Consider the following 16,669-nt stretch of genomic DNA (forward strand, 5'->3'; position numbering starts at 1 on the left):
CCAAGTAATATTCTGTCTGGCCGACTTTTTTCTCAGGGACATGCAGGCACGCTAGAAGCATCACTTCTTCGAGAGGCAGTGCAGAACTTGCATGGTGGATGACGATCCAGGGACAGGTCAGAGGATGGTCTATTAAAAGCTCGTACAATCGAGCTACGTGCTTTTTGCGGCTAGCACAAGATTTTAAAATGGCCATTGAATTATGTATGAGCAATCCCTCGCCTGACAAGCCATTGAGTGGAATGCTTAACCCGACAAATATACCTGGCAAGACGCTGTTTACACTCATAAACCTATGCATGCAGCGCAACGAATGATATAAAATAGAATAGGGCTGAAATGTGATTCAAACTGCCTAGTTACCTGTGATTCTATAAGCAACTGAAACCTGCATATGAGAGAATGTGACACGAACGAGGAGGTGAGTGGGGAACTTCCTCCTACAACCCTTGCTTGCAATCTGCTGATTCGACAACAAGCGCGTACCGGATATTGATGACAATAGAGGAATGAATGAAAGATGTGTGCAAGGCTCACTAAATCCGGCAGTCTCCTGTCTAGCAAAAACTCTACTGACATGATGGGAAATATGAAGAATCATGCAGTGGTCTAGGAAGGACGGCTTGTTGGCATGAAAACATCGAAACATGCCAATATCCTGAACGAGGTATATGACCGTGACCAAGAAGCAGAGTCCTAGAATCCTAGATGCCACTCAAATTTTGCACACGCAAAAGTGCCACTACTTGACGTGGTAAGTTCGATATTAAAATACGTAGTGCTGATGCTCATTTACCGAGAACCGCCAATCCAGATGAGTGGGACGCATGGGATGTGCCTATTGCTCAATATTTGTTAATTAATTCAATGAAGACCCAATGAACTTACGATAAATGAAAGTAAAAAAAAAAAAAAAAAAAAAAGATTATGTATACCTGAATGAATAACCGTTACAACGCATGGGATAGCCCAAGTTGTGAAATGAAATTGATGAGGTTGTTTTGATATTATCTTCTTAATTAACCTGCATTGAGTTCATTTCCTGCCTTCTCCCCTTCTCATCTCTTGAAACTTATCTCATCCCAATAAATCACATAACACTATTAATACCGACTATCCCATGTGGATTTAGCGATATCACGATTGCCATCAACCTGGAGAGCAAGTCTGCCTCGCTTGCAACAGGTCAAACGATCCCAAGGACCCAAATACTGTTAAAATTAGCAAACCTCCGTACTTGTCAAGCCAAAGCTACCTTATCATACCTATCTTACTCAAGCTGCTGTACCTTACCTCAGGCACACTAGCTCTAGTTCCCATTCGTTCGACGTGTCTCTGCACAGCCCTCGGCACCATTCTGGCCCTACATAACCGTATCCCACGGGGAGTATCTTGTGCGTTTAGGCGCCTGTACTGTACATCAGTTCTGACGCACCAAATCCCGTTCTGTGTGGTCGGCCTTTTAATTGGAATTCTGGATGACAAGGGACCACCCACATACACAGAGTTTAGACAGGCTCCTCTCCCTTACAACCAAAACTACGGACCAGCTGTAGCCGCCCGGCTTTCACCCTCTCTTCTCGTCCCAATAGAAGCTGCCCAGAGCGGAATCTTCCAAAGTAACATAAATCGTCAGAGTCCTGGCCCTAGACCAGGTATAGCTCCTATCAGCCGTCAAGACACTGATCGACCAACCTTATTAATTGTAACACAGTCGCTGCTTGCAGTTATTCGTGCTGTTGTGTTGTGGTACGGATTACAGGACAATACCCGCCCGCCGCACCGCAACCCACCGCAACCCAAGCAACTCATCTCCACCATCATCTTCGTCTGCGCATCCAAGAGCCTAAGGTACAGCAGCATTCCCCATCCTCAATATCATACGCAAAACAATACCGATTTTCTACACGTCGCATTCATCTACTTCAAACTACACCGTTCCCGCTCAAACTGCGCGTTTCGCAACCCCTTCCACGCGTCGGCCGCCGTGATAGGACAGTCCCCCGCCCATTGCATCACCTTGAAAGCGCACAGCCCCCGGCATCGCCACGGTGCCTGAAGGCTGACTCCAGAGTCTGCCTTGTCTACAGTATTCTACAGTACTTCGTCTGCTTCTAAACTCGGAAACATCATGGATCAACAAGCTCAACGAGGCCGGTCTCCTTCGGCTGGCCATCAACAGCCTCATATAAACCATTCTCATTCCCCGTCGCCGGCGCCCTATCAGCATAACGATCCATCCGTTGGTCTTGGTCTCACTCTCGACCAGTCCGCTCAACAGTCTTACGAGGCCTTCAACGGTTCAGGTTTTCTTAGCCCTCAGCAATCGCCTTCTTTCCTTCCTCCTGCGCATCAACAGAGCAACTCCTTCGCTCAAGCCAACTTGTCCGACCCCGCTATTCTCGACCCCAATAACACCGCTTCATTCGGACAGCAGCCTGCCAGCTCCGACACTTCGTTACCCTTCAATAACCAGGCTCAGGCAGTTTACCTGTCGCCGAACCTCAACGATAACGACTTCTCTCTCTTTCCGAATACTAGTGGCCAGGGCGACCAGTTCAACACCCCCTTGTTCGACCAGTCTACACTAAATCCTAACGACATGAATACCATGGCGTCGCAAGGGCATCACTCGCCTACCCCTCCTCATCTATTCCAGCACGATGCTCAACAACCTGGTTCTGCTCACCAGTCGCCCGCCTTTAACCAGCACCAGTTCTCTTCACCACCTAGCCATTCGCGACATACTTCACTCGGCCCAGCAGATGCTTTGCTCCCAAACCAGATAGCCGATTGGAACCAGCCTCAGTTCCAGCGCCACCGTCGCACACCCTCTGAGTACTCGGACGTTTCGTCCGTGGCTCCATCGCCGAACCTTGTTAGTGCTGAGTCCTTTGAGACTGATATCGGTGGGCACTCGCCTGCACATCGTCCTTCTGATGGCAGTCTATATCAAGAGGTGTTGAGCATGGGTAACTTTAGTCTCTCCGACCCTCAAGTCGGTGGTAGTCCTGGACACCAGGGTCGTAGTCCTTCCCATAGTCCCGCAATCAGCCCCCGCATTGTTCCTCAGCAGATGCCGGACCTGAACCAGCTGAATCAAAACAGTTTTGGTTTGGCAGGTCCTCACAATCCATATGGAGTTCCCTCTACCTATCCTGACGTTTCAGCGCCCGTCGAGGCTTTCCCTTCCCTCCAGCCTTCGGGCGCTGATTTGTCGTCGATGGCCCCTCCTGCGATCAATATTGACTTTGCGCCTACAAATGCTAAGCAAGGTGCTTTTGATACTCCCAAATCTCGTATGGATCAGGATTCTCTGACCCCGCCAGACAGAGGTATGTTGAAGCCGAAATCATAGCTTTTGAAACTAGCTCACACATCTTAGGTCGCCCCCGATCCCGTCCACGTGCAGTGACAGATCCTTTCCATCCTGGTGGCGGTCTGCTAGGTCGCCAAGGCAATGCCAACATCATCTCGCCTTCCCTAGGCGCCGACTTAGCAGCAAGAGCAGACTCCAGATCTTTATCTCCTCTGGACAGGCAAGCAGGGACTTCACCCTCCAGGAGAAGACAGTCCACATCGGCTGTCCCCAACAACGTTATCGCTCTTAGACTGGCCGATCCTGAGTACCAGAACAACCAGGACAGCGGGGCTGCCAAGCGGGTTCAGAAACACCCTGCCACTTTCCAGTGCACATTGTGTCCCAAACGATTTACGCGTGCGTACAACTTGCGCTCACATCTGAGAACGCACACAGATGAGCGTCCTTTTGTGTGTACAGTATGCGGAAAGGCCTTTGCTAGGCAACACGATCGCAAGCGACACGAGAGTCTTCACTCCGGAGAAAAGAAGTTTGTATGTAAAGGCGATCTCAAGGTTGGAGGTCAGTGGGGATGTGGTAGAAGATTTGCCCGTGCCGATGCTCTAGGCCGTCATTTTAGGTCCGAAGCTGGTCGCATCTGCATCAAGCCTCTGTTAGATGAAGAAATGATGGAACGACAGCGACTCTGGCAAGAACAACGGATGCAACAGAACATGGCGCAGAGCATGGCTGTTGCATCCAGTATGCCGATGGATGGCCCTATTTATCCTATGGATCCTTCTGGCAACCCAATGCTTCCAGCGGCTCTCTTGGCCCAATATCCTGCATTAGCTCAGCTGAACTGGTCTACACCTGATGTGAACGCTGGCATGGACGACGAGGTTAGTGGCCGTTCATCGTTTGATGCCAGTGACTATGACGAAAACGAAGACGGTGGATATGTGAGTGGCCCTGGCACGGGGTTTGGCGAGGGTGGGATGGGTCAAGGCTTTGGTGAAATGGGATACGCGAGCGATTTCGGGGGCCGGTAAAATGGGCTCACTCGCCATAAGAGTATGCATACATTGTTGACGCGACCAATGCCTTTTTTGTTATCAGCGTTCTTTACCTTACGCCTTACTTCTTTCTCTATCCCTCGGGGAATTACTGTTTTTCTACTTCACAGCCGTCTTTTGGATACTGCTAGATGGGGCGTGGTTACAACATCACAACGGTTATACATACAATTGGATCCAGGGTGATTTTTTATCATTTTTCTTTCTTTGCTTTTTGGGGAGTGTTTGGGTATAGACGGTACGCGCATAGATACCAAATCTAGTCTGTTCTGTTCCTTCGATATGACATGTTTTATCTCTTATTTCTCGTTCAATTTGATTAGGTTGTATAGTTGAAGCTTGCTTTTCAGTTCTCGGTCTGGATATGGTTCATACATCCTGGCAATTACAGATGATCATACAATATCAACAAGTATAGTCAAGATATTGATTGCTTGGGAACATAAATAGTACTTGATACCATCTATGCAGACAGTATGAACGATATCGATGTCTAAGTTACACCACCCATTGACTGGCCCCCTTTGTTACTTTTGGCCAGCGCTGACTTATGGAAGCCCCCCCTTCTTTGGATATCTTGCAGTAGTTATAGTAAGAGATTATAAAATACGAAGTCAAACCCATAAATGACAATACCAACGCCTTGCAAAAACACCGCACTGACTTTCCTTCTCCCACCATTTGAACACATTCATGTGTTGATGACCACTTCGTTTCTTGAATTAGAGTCTTCACCAGATAGCATATACACATATGGTCAATACATCGGCGAGGTTCCAAAGTAATCCTTAAATGTCTTCGCCATGAAATTCTCACAAATTTCACGATGTACAGCCACACAAGATTCGGTAATGAATGGCATCAGAAGAGAATTGCATTCGAGGAGAACCTGCTCGTGTAGCTCGAATTCGTCCCCTTCAGCAGTCGCCGTGCTACCTGATGCAGTGCTATCAGATCCCGCGGGTGATATCGGACCCGAGGGCGATCGGTCGTGCTGTTGTTGGCGCACCATCCACTGGGCTCGGACCACGACGCCCACAGGGGCTTTCGCACGAGAGCGAAGGCCATCAGGTATTATTTGAAAAATGGCCTTGTAAGAAATGGTTTTGCCAAGACCAGGAGCGAGATTGACGAGCTCTTGCATTTGAAAAGCGCGAAAGGAGTCATCGAAGGGTCCAAAGAAAGGGTCGTCAGCTGTGTCTGCCGGATCAGCTTGGACTTCTTCCAAGCTCGTCACTGTCCGGTGGTGGGCGACAAATGGGTCTACGGCTTGCAGAGCTGCTACCACGGCGCTGGGAGGGAGAGTGCCCGGTATGGGAACAGAGATCGAGAGAAGTTGTGTTGAGCGCATTTTATATAGATTTGGAGCGCTTCTGGCGATATAGATGAGTGTCAAGTTTCTGCGAACGGGTATACAGAAGATGAACAAGAGGGTGCAGAGTGAGCAGTTGATCGTGGTTGTCTTGTTAGACGAAACTTGGCCAACACTGGCGACTAGAGTCTGCGGACGTTGGTAATGTTGAAAGTAATGATATCGAGATGTTTATCCTTGTAAGACTGCCCAAGGCGCACATGGTGATTGTCAATGGCGATTGACGGTTATTATCCCATTCGAGATAGTTGAAGAGTAAGCCAAGGCGGACTGATAGCGACAGCAGCGAAAGAAGAGACAGCCATAGAAAAGAAGAGCGTTCTTCGCAAAGACCCAATCAACTTATCCACTGCAACATGCAAGACCAGGACGTGTTAGTCGACGACAAGATTGTGATATCCAAAGGACAAAAAGATGCTCGACAAGAACAGCGGAGAATAAGTCAAAGCCTGCGCCTCACAGAGACTGCTTCATGTCCTCTCTTGGCTCTTTGTTCACATGAAACGGAGATTCGATCCGACGACAAGCGGAGCAGAGCGGATATGCTAGGTATGGATGGATGGCATGCACTGCGCTTCCATGCAGGGCGGGAGTTGAGAAGCGAATAGGCGCCCGCGCGTATCGGAACAGGAGCAGTCAGATTTGAAGTCTCACAGCCCTTGCACCTCGTTCTCTTCTGTTTTTTCCCCTGGGTATGTGCGAAAGCGACAGCAGGGGGACAAGGAAAGAGCAAGAGGTGATATTGTGTTGTGTTGCGTTGAATGAGTTGGGCAAAGTTACGTTCGAGGTGAGTTGAGTTGAGGCTAAACCAAATGGTGGCTGAAGAGTTAAAAATATACTGTACCTGCACAGTAATGTACCCAAGGTATAGTAGTACCTAAGGCGGGGGCATATGGTAGCTGAGGGGCCCTTGTTACAGTGGGTGTAAGGAGTCTAGGAAGAGAGAACACGGAGCAAAGAGGGGAGATAGGTAGATGGAAAGAGCGAAATGAGGTAGTAATGACTGCAATGGCAATGTGGAAGGGAAAAATTAGCTCCGATCACCTTAGGTTAATTACTATGTACTTTTAACTCCCGAGTATCCCGTTGGTGATAGGCGACTGAACTGCCGCTTTGACATGTGTGAAGTGCTGTGTGATATTTCCAGACCCTACGTTGAAATGTGTAATTAACTAGCTAATTAAGTTAAGGTTGGTAAACCCACATCCACCTCGGCACCTCAAGTGACAGACACTCTTCTGCCTACCTTGGGTATTTGGAATTGTTACCTTTGCTCTTCAAGGTCAACTCCAGCTTATCCCCATGTTGAGGCGATTGTCCGGCTGCTTTTCTTCCGCGATCCGTCAGCCACCTGCCAGAACGAGAGAGCCTCCCCCGAAGAGGAGCACCCTAGACGAACTGATGGGCATGGCAATACCCTTAAACTGAACGGACGAGGCCCAAGATTAGATGCTGCGTTGCGTTGCAGCCAATTCCCGAAGCACGGACGATGGCTGACTTGCTGGAGACGAACGAACCATAATGGATCTCGCCCTGACAATCTTTTGGTCTAGAAAAATCATGTGCTACAGTCCAGACCAACACAATCAACGGCCGGCATCAATTCTTCATTCCGAGCCCGAGACCAAGTGCTACTCACGGCCCGATCCGGCAGTTGGCTGACTGTGCAGTATGTATTGGACTGAGGAACTTGTTTGGCATCTCGAGACTGCGTTATTTGAAGGCGTTAACTTGCTATGCTCATGTTTTAGCTTAGTGCCTTGGGTTTCTACGAGAAGCCTGAATGTAGCTGAATTGCATGAGGGTTTCACACTCCTGTGTTGGCACGGGTGACAGAATGATGGAATTGCGGCCCGTCTTGCAGGTTAGGTCTAAGAATAAACTCGCATTGTCACCGGCACTGGACATTGCTAGGTAGTCTACAGATAGACAATCTAGACTATGAGAACTTTACAATAAGCCAAGTCTAAGACAATCTCCTGGGTCGGGTTAGGTTAAGCCGAGACCCTGGGTTACCTATCTCGGCTTGGGTGACTTGCCTGCAGCTATCGTAGTCAGGAACCGAGTTTTCTATGAATATCATCACACTCACATGGTAGCATCAATTATTGAATGCACAGCATTGCATCGTCTCTAGCTGCAACCGATTGATGCTGGGGTGGTCCCGTTTGAGATAGCAGCTCATGGCTAAGTCGCTAACGCCAGCTCTTATCGCCCATCCCAGCCAAGTAGAGATTTCGTCTGGGCAATTCGGGCAAAATCAGAACGATGGAGCCAATATCTATCTTGCCTGCGCCGCGGCTCCCAATTCCTATCTTCTTCAGTCGTAAATATTTGCCGACCCCTTCTTGCTTTTCTCCCTTGACAATCGCGGCAACTATCAGGTCTGACCGCTTAAAAGGCGTTAGGCAGGAGGGCAAACAGTTCTTCTTGTTTCGCTGGTTTTTGTGCGGAGACATCCATCCTTGGATATGAACTGATACGTTAACAGATGGTGCATGAAAGCAGCCCCATCAACTCAGTTCAACGGTCCAGGTCCACTGTCCACATTCATCGTCCACATCCAAGACGGCCACGTCGTTGTTGTCGTCGTCGATCCCAGCTCATATGGACCAGGCGGCATTGTAAATGCGGGCTTTTTGAACGAAATCTGGATACCACAGCGTAGGTACATGCGCTGGAGGCGGTGAAGGTTTGGCGATACCTATTCGAGCCAAGCTTTGGTCTAGGATGATGCACAGAGCTAACGTCTTGCAGGAAGCGCAGGGACTCTGCAGCATCCTGTGGCGTTTGTGGAATTTGTCGAGTCGTCCCAAGACTTCAACCCGCGGATAGTTCCATATGTACTGTGTCTGCACTTGCATGTTTCATACCAGAGGAAGACCCCGGTCGTTGGATGTGTTCGTGTGTGACTGTTTAGTGACGGGTGGCCTGGAAATGTCGTAGAAAATACCTCAAGGCAAGCCGTCGAAGCGACTACTGGACCTTGTAGCTGGTACGGTTATTGCCTTTCATTGTAATTATGAAGTTGCCAGCATCTTCTCAATCTAGCACCCTCGGGCCTTTCCATACCCGCTCCCCCAATTGCCTTGAACTAGTGCAAAGCGAGGACAGCCTGGTGATCATCAGAAGTGTTGGCTTATTAGCGGTCGTCGTGTGAACCAGATGTAACAGCGAGTCCCACAAAACTTGCCGGATGTTAAGCAAGATGAACCTGGAAGACAAGACGCGGGGAACGGGAAGGGAACGGGACGTCAACCACAGTCTCAAGGAGCTGATAGCCTTACCTTACCCTTCTGGAGGGAAAGGCATGTATGTACTATGCACCTCATGGAATTGGCCCCATTCTCCGTTCTAAGGAGGATTGTAAAAGGAACTCAGGTTGTGCTGGTGAGACATATCGTGTGCCCCTCGAAGTAACGAGAAATGTCACACATGTCTCAACATGTATGTCCATATTGGCCCCCAGTGGAACAACCAAGCCCGCGTGATGTCACAAAGATCGAACGACAAAACCACCGCCGTCCCATGAGCTGCGCTGTACCACCATCTGATAGATAGTCCAGGTGGATTAAAAGTGTCTTTGGAGTAGCACATTGCAACACATGAGCCATCGTCTCCTTCTACGGGACCAATCAGTCTTGTTGGGAAAGCAAGTTGAAGATCTAACTACAGTTTTCTTGTGGGAGGTTATAGCTGGTGACAAGATGGAAGTCAGATCCTAGTCGCGACAAGCATCCAATCCAATGTTGGGCACACATATGTGCACTGTAATGGATGGGTTTCAGGCATTGCGACCCTTCTTTTCAAATTTCCTGCTTCTCTCATTAGTGGAATGCACATGTGAGATTCGGGTGGCTGGGTCGATGAGAAGCTGGCAAGTCATTGGGCTTCGCCAACATGTACCTCAAAGGATCTGATCCAACCACGCGTTGTGCTGCGGCCTGACCTTGCAGACCTGCATCAGCATCAACGGACTCATCTGTGGTTGGTTGACCTGGATCGAGTGGATCGTACGTGCATGTGCAATAACACGACAGATGATGTTTACCTGTGATGGTAGTAGAGGCTGTCTTTTTGATAAATGCGCGAGTTGACGTGCTTGATATGAGAATTGAGTAGGATTGAGTCGAGTCTGAAAAATGTTCTTCTTTCAAGTGATACGGGCTCTGAAGGGAACAGTGAATGGGTGTGATGGGCTCGGGAACGAGGGTGCAGGGTGTTATGGGGTTGCTGGTCTGGTGATTGTGATGGTGACGTGCGGTCAACAATATTGATCGGGGTAGTAAGGAATAGGTTCGCACATAGGTAGGTAGGCAGTGAGTGTAAGTGCTCTTCAGAGATAAAAGCATTTGAGTGTTTTGATGTAGACGCAGTATGCCGAATAGCGAACATATGTACCGTTGTGTGAACTGAGAAGAACCGGGATCTGTCTCTTAGCTCATCGCATCTAGATAACGAATGCTATCAAAGTTCTCATTATCCTCAAATTCCTTCTAGGTCCCGCAGCCTATGCATGGTGGCGGCGTGTTTGTTGCGCACTCTCGAGTGAGTCCAGAGGGAGGTAGGGAAGAAAGAAGGGCACGTCCCCTGCTTTGAGCACTTACAGGACCTTAATTATTAACGGCTCTTGCTGTCACTGTCGCGCTGATTTCCCTGTCCTGTTCCCGCGTTTGCCCGCCTCTTCGCCTGGCTGCACATCAACATGGGACGCTGAACCCTGTCCTTTGCATTGATTCTACCTATTAAACAGTAGTCTTGACGGGTACAACATCTGAGCAATTCGCCTGCCGACGATCTGAACAGCCAGAGCTGGCGTCATTGGCTCTTAGCTCAACCAATTTGTCTTGGCCTGAAGCGCCCAAAAAGTATTGTATGGGACCTTTTACCGAATCGACTTTCCTTCTTCCCTTGCTTTTCTTGCCATGCACTTACTGCAAATCATTTGCTCCTCGTCGCCGTGAATTCTTCCCCCTCCTCTTTCCCCATCTCCCTCCTTTTACATCAAATCTTTTCTACCTACCTATCTTGAGGAGACCCTACTCGTTATTTGGCCTTGCCTCGAGTGGTTGAGCGTCATCTTTTTGTGTGGAAGCTCATTTATTTATACAGCGCGCAACGCAAGACCCCCGAAAAAAGTAGTCCAGGCCAGACGACGATCCGACGACTAGGGGTGGTTGGTGAAAAGTGACAGTTGGTCACCCAGGGTTTGTTTTGTCAATTAACTCGGCAGTCACTCCGTACGCTCATCACGCTCCTTCGCCTTGACAACGCCTCAATTTTGTTTTCTTCGACGATCCGACTCTTTTCTCACATCACTAGCGCAACGTCATTTAAACATTACCTATCCTCGACCCTGACAATACATCCGGCTTTGTCACGGCGTCGCTTTCGACAGCCTCGAACAGGGCCAGACCCCGCAACTCTGCTGCTTGATATTGCAATCGACTACGACTTACACGAAAACTCCCACGAAACTACGAATACGCTCGGTCACGAACTTGACATCCCACACTGTCCTTTGTTCTGGCGGCTTGGCTCAGTTGTCGATACCTCGTCGCCCTTCCATCCTTCTTCATATTTATAGCTTCCATGTGTGTGACGTCGCTCAGTCTTCGCACGAGCTCCATTCTTCACAATGGCCGCGGTCGATGTTCTGGCATTTACAGACAGTTGGACAAGAAGCGCGCATGGCCTGCCAGTCTTTCAGTGTTTGTCAAGTGCGCCGGTTGATCGCTCCTTGCGTCACCGACTGAGTCTCATTGCCCGTGCCTGGGTTGGTCACAAATTACATGAAAATGTATGTTCGTTTCATTTTCTGCTCAGCTTGCGTAGTTGCAATTTAAATATTGTCGCTTTTTTGCTTGAATCATGTTTCCCAGCAAAAGCTTAACAGACTTTAAATGGGTGGCGCTTAACGGCCAACCCCTCGATCAGCGGCCCGATCTCCTGAGGGGAACCCACCGCCACTCATTCCTGTCTTGTCATGCGATCCAGTTCCGGAATTGGAACACGTTTGAAAGTCTGTCTTATCTAACGTCATACAATTTGTCTAGGTCTCTTCTTCACCATCACATCGCAAAGTGGCCGAGAGGCCGCTAATTGTACCAGATCATTCTCCACGATGGTATTGTCGCCTCCCTCGATCTTGCGACTCTTCTGATCCTACCGACACCACAATGCCCCTGAATGGGACCAGCCGTTATGCCCATATGCGAACCCCAGCATGGCTCAATCCGTCCCCTCAACCACCATCAGATGCCCAGAAAGAACGCCGCCGACCGAATGATGCGCTTCTTAACGATCCTAATTCCGATATCCTCATCGACTTCAACTCGAACCAAGGTTTCTACGAAGCGGCAAAGAAGAAGAAAACAAAAACACCTTCTGCTCCTCCACCGCCGCCACCGCCGCCTGCGGCTCCACCAGCAGATGACGGTCAAAAGGATGATAATACCGGAGGAGATGGAGGAGCCAATGGAGGAGACGCTGCAGGCGGCGCCGGTGATGGAAATGGTGATGGCAACAGCAACTCGCCCCCAAAGCCCCCCACAACTTTCGAGAATATCAATCTTGGAGATAACAAACCAGATCTTGGGTTGAGCCCACCAGAAAACAAGGGCATTTCCAGTTCATGGGGTGCGAAATTGGGGTTTGGTGGTGGAGGATGGGGCTGGGGCGGAGGAGGGAAAAGCGAAACGGCACCAGCACCAGCACCAGCACCAGCACCGGCACCGGCGCCGCCACCACCCCAAGAAACCAAGGCCGAAGAGAACCCATGGGACAAACCTAAAGATAAAATAGGAGGAATTGAAGAAGATGACGATGGCTGGGGCTTTGGTGCCAAGAAAGAGAAGAAAAAGGGTTCCACGCTCTGGGGCGCTGAACCCGACGAGGAACCAAAGGATGGTGATGATCCTTGGGGTTGGAGTGGCCAAAAAAAGAAGGGCAAAGCTGGTGGCATCCTGGAAGAACTTGCCCTCGATTCCGACACTGCACCTCCCAACGGAAAGAAGGATATATGGGATACTTGGGGAATATCCAAAAAGGACCGGGCCAAGAAGAAGGGAATCATGGAGGAAGTTGCTTTGGCAGCTGCACCCGACCCCCCTTCAATGGAAGATCAGTGGGGTGGCTGGTCTGGGAAAAAGGAACATTCACAAAGTTCACTTTGGGGAGCTCAAGATTCAATACCCGCACCTGCACCTGACCCCCCTTCGTTTGAAGATAAGGATGGTGACGACTTTTGGAGTACCTTTGGCACTGGAAAGGCAAAACCCCCTCCAGAGGAGACGAGTGGATGGGGATCATGGGGTATAGGAAAGAAAGGTGAGGATGAAACAAGTGAGTCAAATTTCTTTAAAGCTCATCAAATCCCAGAGCCGCCTAAGACAGAAGACGACGGTTGGGATCTATGGGGAACAGGTAAGAAAAAGAAGAAAGCTGGCGACTTGATTCAAATAGAGGATGATATTCCTCCTCCCGCCCCCGATCCCGTCGAGGCTGTTGGCACCGACGACTTCCTCGATTCTTGGGGTTTTGGCAAGAAGCCCAAGAAACCGGCCGCTGACCCGTTCGATTTCAAAACTTCCGGCGCCGATGATCCTAACGATGCTTTTTGGGGCTCAATAGACAACAAGAAGCCTAATGCACATGAGTTTCTTATCGATGCTACTGGTGAGCCATATCATGATATTTTTGGGGGAGGGTTGAGAAGCAAGGCTCTAGATGATGAAATATGGAAAAGTCAACTGGGGTTGGACTTCATTCCCCGGGGCGGAGAAGTTAGAGAACATCGAAATTCGCCTTGTTTGACCGCCCTCCCCCAATATCAACCCCCACACTTGTAGAACTCGCTGACCGGATGGATTAATAGGAGACCCAGAGCAAGCCGCCAGAGAAGCTGAAGAGCAAGCCGCTCGCGAAGCTGAGGAAGCCGAGGCCGCTCGCGAAGATGAAGAGATTGCCAGTCTCTTGGACAAGAAATCTAAAAGAGGAGGACGGCTTCTTAAGTCAGATCGAGAACGTCTTGCTCTTCTTGAAGGGAATGCCACCCGAAGAGCTGAAGCTCGAGCTACTCGCGAGGCCGAGGCGGCAGCTGCCGCTGAAGCTGCACAGGCCGCCGCTGATGCTCAAGCAGCAGCTGACGCCGAAGCTGCCGCTTTACAGGCCGCGGAAGACGCTGAAGCAGCAAAGGAGAACGAGGAGGTTGCGACACTATTGGCGAAAAAGCAGAAACGTGGTGGAAAGTTGCTGAAAAAGGATCAAGAACGCCTTACTCTACTCGAAGGGAATGTCTCAAGAAGGGCCGAAGCTCAAGCAGCCCGGGAAGCTGAAGCCATCGCCGCTGCCCCAGTTGCCCCAGCGGCTCCTGCTGATGAACCTCTTTCTCAAGAGACAGACCGGGATGGCCTTGCCACGCAAGCAGCTGCAGAAGCTGACACTGCCCTTGCCACCGAAATCGCGCAGGAAGAGGCGGAAATGGAGAGCCTGAAGTCGAAGAAGGCGAAGAAAGGAAAACTTCTCAAAAAAGAGCAGGAACGGCTGAATTTCTTGATCGACAATGCGGCAAAACGAGCCGAGGAACAAGCAGCTAAAGAAGCAGAAGAACAGGCGGCAAAAGAAGCGACCGATGCCGCTGCGGCGGCGGCGGCGGCAGCAGCCGAAGCCGAAGCCGAAGCCCAAGCCCAAGCCCAAGCCCAAGCCCAAGCTGCTGCAGACGCCGAGGCTGCAGTTCAAGCTGCTGCAGATGCTGAAGCTGAGGTAGCTGCCAAGGAAGAGGAGGAAATGGCAGTGCTGAAAGCCAAGAAAGCCAAGAAGGTCAAGCTAACAAAGAATGAAACGACTCGATTAATGACCTTGGTTGGCAACTCAGTAAAACGAGCCCAGGAAAAATCTGTCAAAGAGGCTGAGGAAGCAGCCGCGGCGCAGGCTGCTAAAGAAGCCGAGGAGACTGCAGCCCGTGAAGCAGATGCGCTGGCAGCCCGTGAAGCTGAAGCGACCGCTGCTCGTGAAGCGGAGGCTGTAATTGCTGCCGAAGAAGAGAAAGAACTTGCAGATCTCACCGCTAAGAAGATCAAGCGTGGCGGTAATCTGATTAAGAAGAAAGACGTGGAGCGTTTTAATGTCCTCACTCAAAGGGCTGCCGAACGAGCCGAACGAGCAGCTAAGCAAGCTGAAAAGATTGCTGCTGTTGAAGCCCAAGGAGAGCTTGGAGAAGCCGCCCACGGAAGTGCAGAGGTGGTGGTCGAAGCTCAACCCGAACCAGAGCCTGAGCAACCGCTTGTAGACATAGACGCAGCATTTGCTGACCCTGAACCTGTTACAGCTCCCGACGCAGCTATTATCGCAGAGGAAGAAGCAGAGTTAGCCAGTCTAGACGCAAAGAAGACAAGGAAAGGCAAGCTTGGCAAAAAGGATACAGAGCGGTATAATATCCTTACAGAAAATGCTGCGCAACGGCTAGCTGCTAAAGAAGCAGAAGAAGCAGCTGGCGCTGCCGCGGCTGAGGCTGAGGCTGAGGCTGCAAAAGAAGCCGAGGAAGCTGCAGCAGCCGCAGAAGAAGCAGCTACAGCCGCAGCCGCAGCCGCAGCAGAAGCAGAAGCCATAACAGCAAGCGAAGCTGAAGCTATCCTGATTGCTGATGAAGAGGCAGAACTTGCCACTCTTGCTGCCAAGAAGGCCAAAAGAGGGAAGCTTGTTAAAAAGGACGCCGACCGTTTTAATATTCTGACAGAAAATGCTGCGCAGCGACAAGCCGCTAAGGAAGCAGAAGAAGCAGCAGCCGCCGCCGCTGCAGCGGAGGCTGAGGAGCAGGTTGCAAAGGAAGCAGAAGCCGCAGCAGCAGCTGAATCTGCTGCTGCCATAGAAGCAGCTGAAGCAGAGGCAGCAGCAGTTCGTGAAGCAGAGGATGCAGCTATTGCCGAGGAAGAAGCCGAGCTGGCTGTATTGACTACTAAGAAAGCTAAAAAGGGTAAGCTTGCAAAGAAAGATGCTGATCGATTTGCTATTTTATCAGAAAATGCAGAAAGGCGAGCTCGAGAAGTAGCCCAGATTATCGAGCAACCTGAAGATCAGACACCGGAACCTGAGACAGAAGTTAACGAACCTTCTCCTGAACCAGCCATAGATGAGCCTTCTGCCGAGGCCGATGACCCTGGTGCTATTGCAGCTGCTGAAGCAGAAGCCGCTGCTATTGCCGACGAAGAATCTGAACTTACTGCTTTGATTGCCAAGAAGGAGCGAAAGGGCAAGCTTGGGAAGAAAGATACCGATCGCTTTAACCTCCTTACTGTCAATAGCACGGCACGGGCAGAGAAAGCGGCTCAAGAAGAGGCGGCTGCTCAAGCCACTGCTGAGGCTGAAGCAGCCGCGCAAGCTGAAGCTGAACAGGCTGCTGCAGCTGAGGCTGCTGCTCTTGAAGAGGCTGCTGCTCTTGAAGAGGCTGCTGCCAGAGAGGCTGCAGAAGCAGAAGCTCTGCTTATTGCCGAAGAGGAGGATGAGTTAGCTGCTCTGACTGCAAAGAAGAAGGTGACGATGTCAAACTTACCTGTCAGACTTCTGGCGAAGGCGTTTTGGGCAACTCTCTCTGGGACAAAACTTCTGATGGCTGCTACGTTGCGGACTACTACGTGAAAACCGGCACATCCGGCATGGTCACCAAGGACTGCGGACATGGCGGCGGCAGCGGCAGCTCCTCCCTGAACGGCAAGATCAGCCGCAGGGAAATCATCTCCCGCGCTCAGTACTGGGTCTCGCGCCACGTCCCATACTCCATGAGTGCCACTTACCCAGACCCAGAAGGCACCCGCTACCGCACCGATTGCTCAGGCTTCGTCACCATGGCTCTCCACGCCACTGCTCCAGGCTATAACACTGTCAGACTCCCGGAAATCGCCAAGGAAATCTCTTGGAAGGACC

At 50.4% G+C, this 16,669-nt stretch overlaps 4 protein-coding genes across 16 annotated transcripts; 2 read left to right on the forward strand and 2 right to left on the reverse strand.

The window, feature by feature from the left end:
• The first annotated feature begins 1,265 nt into the window (after positions 1-1,265).
• FOXG_00040 (uncharacterized protein) lies at positions 1,266-6,764 on the forward strand. Of its 2 annotated transcripts, XM_018376085.1 has the most exons (3): positions 1,266-1,655; positions 1,715-3,335; positions 3,386-6,764. In XM_018376085.1, exons 2-3 carry the CDS (start codon positions 2,132-2,134, stop codon positions 4,351-4,353), a joined length of 2,172 nt encoding a protein of 723 aa, XP_018231595.1. In that variant the 5' UTR covers positions 1,266-1,655; positions 1,715-2,131; the 3' UTR covers positions 4,354-6,764. The 2 variants fall into 2 exon arrangements, with proteins under 2 accessions (XP_018231595.1, XP_018231594.1); XM_018376084.1 differs by having other exon boundaries at positions 1,266-3,335.
• FOXG_00041 (uncharacterized protein) lies at positions 4,794-6,763 on the reverse strand. The gene is made up of 2 exons (XM_018376086.1): positions 6,594-6,763; positions 4,794-6,098 (listed from the first exon to the last, which is right to left on the reverse strand). The coding sequence occupies exon 2, from the start codon at positions 5,726-5,728 to the stop codon at positions 5,135-5,137; it is 594 nt and encodes a 197-aa protein (XP_018231596.1). The 5' UTR covers positions 5,729-6,098; positions 6,594-6,763; the 3' UTR covers positions 4,794-5,134.
• A 224-nt stretch (positions 6,765-6,988) lies between the features above and the next one.
• FOXG_17789 (uncharacterized protein) lies at positions 6,989-10,353 on the reverse strand. 3 transcript variants are annotated; one of them, XM_018397773.1, is made up of 3 exons: positions 9,801-10,176; positions 7,842-9,564; positions 6,989-7,794 (listed from the first exon to the last, which is right to left on the reverse strand). In XM_018397773.1, exons 1-2 carry the CDS (start codon positions 10,099-10,101, stop codon positions 9,464-9,466), a joined length of 402 nt encoding a protein of 133 aa, XP_018231598.1. In that variant the 5' UTR covers positions 10,102-10,176; the 3' UTR covers positions 6,989-7,794; positions 7,842-9,463. The 3 variants fall into 3 exon arrangements, with proteins under 3 accessions (XP_018231598.1, XP_018231597.1, XP_018231599.1); XM_018397774.1 differs by having other exon boundaries at positions 7,512-7,788; positions 9,801-10,276; XM_018397772.1 differs by having other exon boundaries at positions 6,989-7,788; positions 7,842-10,353.
• FOXG_00042 (uncharacterized protein) lies at positions 10,307-16,384 on the forward strand (the record flags this gene model as incomplete). Of its 10 annotated transcripts, XM_018376092.1 has the most annotated exons (6): positions 10,448-10,617; positions 10,862-10,989; positions 11,072-11,549; positions 11,806-13,078; positions 13,130-13,426; positions 13,626-16,384. In XM_018376092.1, the coding sequence occupies exons 3-6, from the start codon at positions 11,388-11,390 to the stop codon at positions 16,382-16,384; spliced, it is 4,491 nt and encodes a 1,496-aa protein (XP_018231605.1). In that variant the 5' UTR covers positions 10,448-10,617; positions 10,862-10,989; positions 11,072-11,387. The 10 variants fall into 10 exon arrangements, with proteins under 10 accessions (XP_018231602.1, XP_018231609.1, XP_018231608.1 ...); XM_018376090.1 differs by having other exon boundaries at positions 10,418-10,622; positions 10,862-11,549; XM_018376094.1 differs by having other exon boundaries at positions 10,425-10,622; positions 10,862-11,549; positions 11,806-13,093; positions 13,382-13,426.
• Positions 16,385-16,669: the final 285 nt, after the last annotated feature.

This window comes from Fusarium oxysporum, chromosome 1 (genome assembly GCF_000149955.1).
Source record: "Fusarium oxysporum f. sp. lycopersici 4287 chromosome 1, whole genome shotgun sequence".
In the NCBI taxonomy this organism is placed as follows: Eukaryota; Fungi; Ascomycota; class Sordariomycetes; order Hypocreales; family Nectriaceae; genus Fusarium; species Fusarium oxysporum.

What these genes read in the sequence shown, in the direction of transcription:
- FOXG_17789 (XM_018397772.1), bottom strand. Translation starts at nt 10,101, where the DNA reads ATGCTTTTATCTCTGAAGAGCACTTACACTCACTGCCTACCTACCTAT.
- FOXG_00040 (XM_018376084.1), top strand. Translation starts at nt 2,132, where the DNA reads ATGGATCAACAAGCTCAACGAGGCCGGTCTCCTTCGGCTGGCCATCAA. An exon ending in TCTGACCCCGCCAGACAGAG is followed by an intron (nt 3,336 to 3,385) that starts GTATGTTGAAGC and finishes CACACATCTTAG; the next exon opens with GTCGCCCCCGATCCCGTCCA.
- FOXG_00041 (XM_018376086.1), bottom strand. Translation starts at nt 5,728, where the DNA reads ATGCGCTCAACACAACTTCTCTCGATCTCTGTTCCCATACCGGGCACT.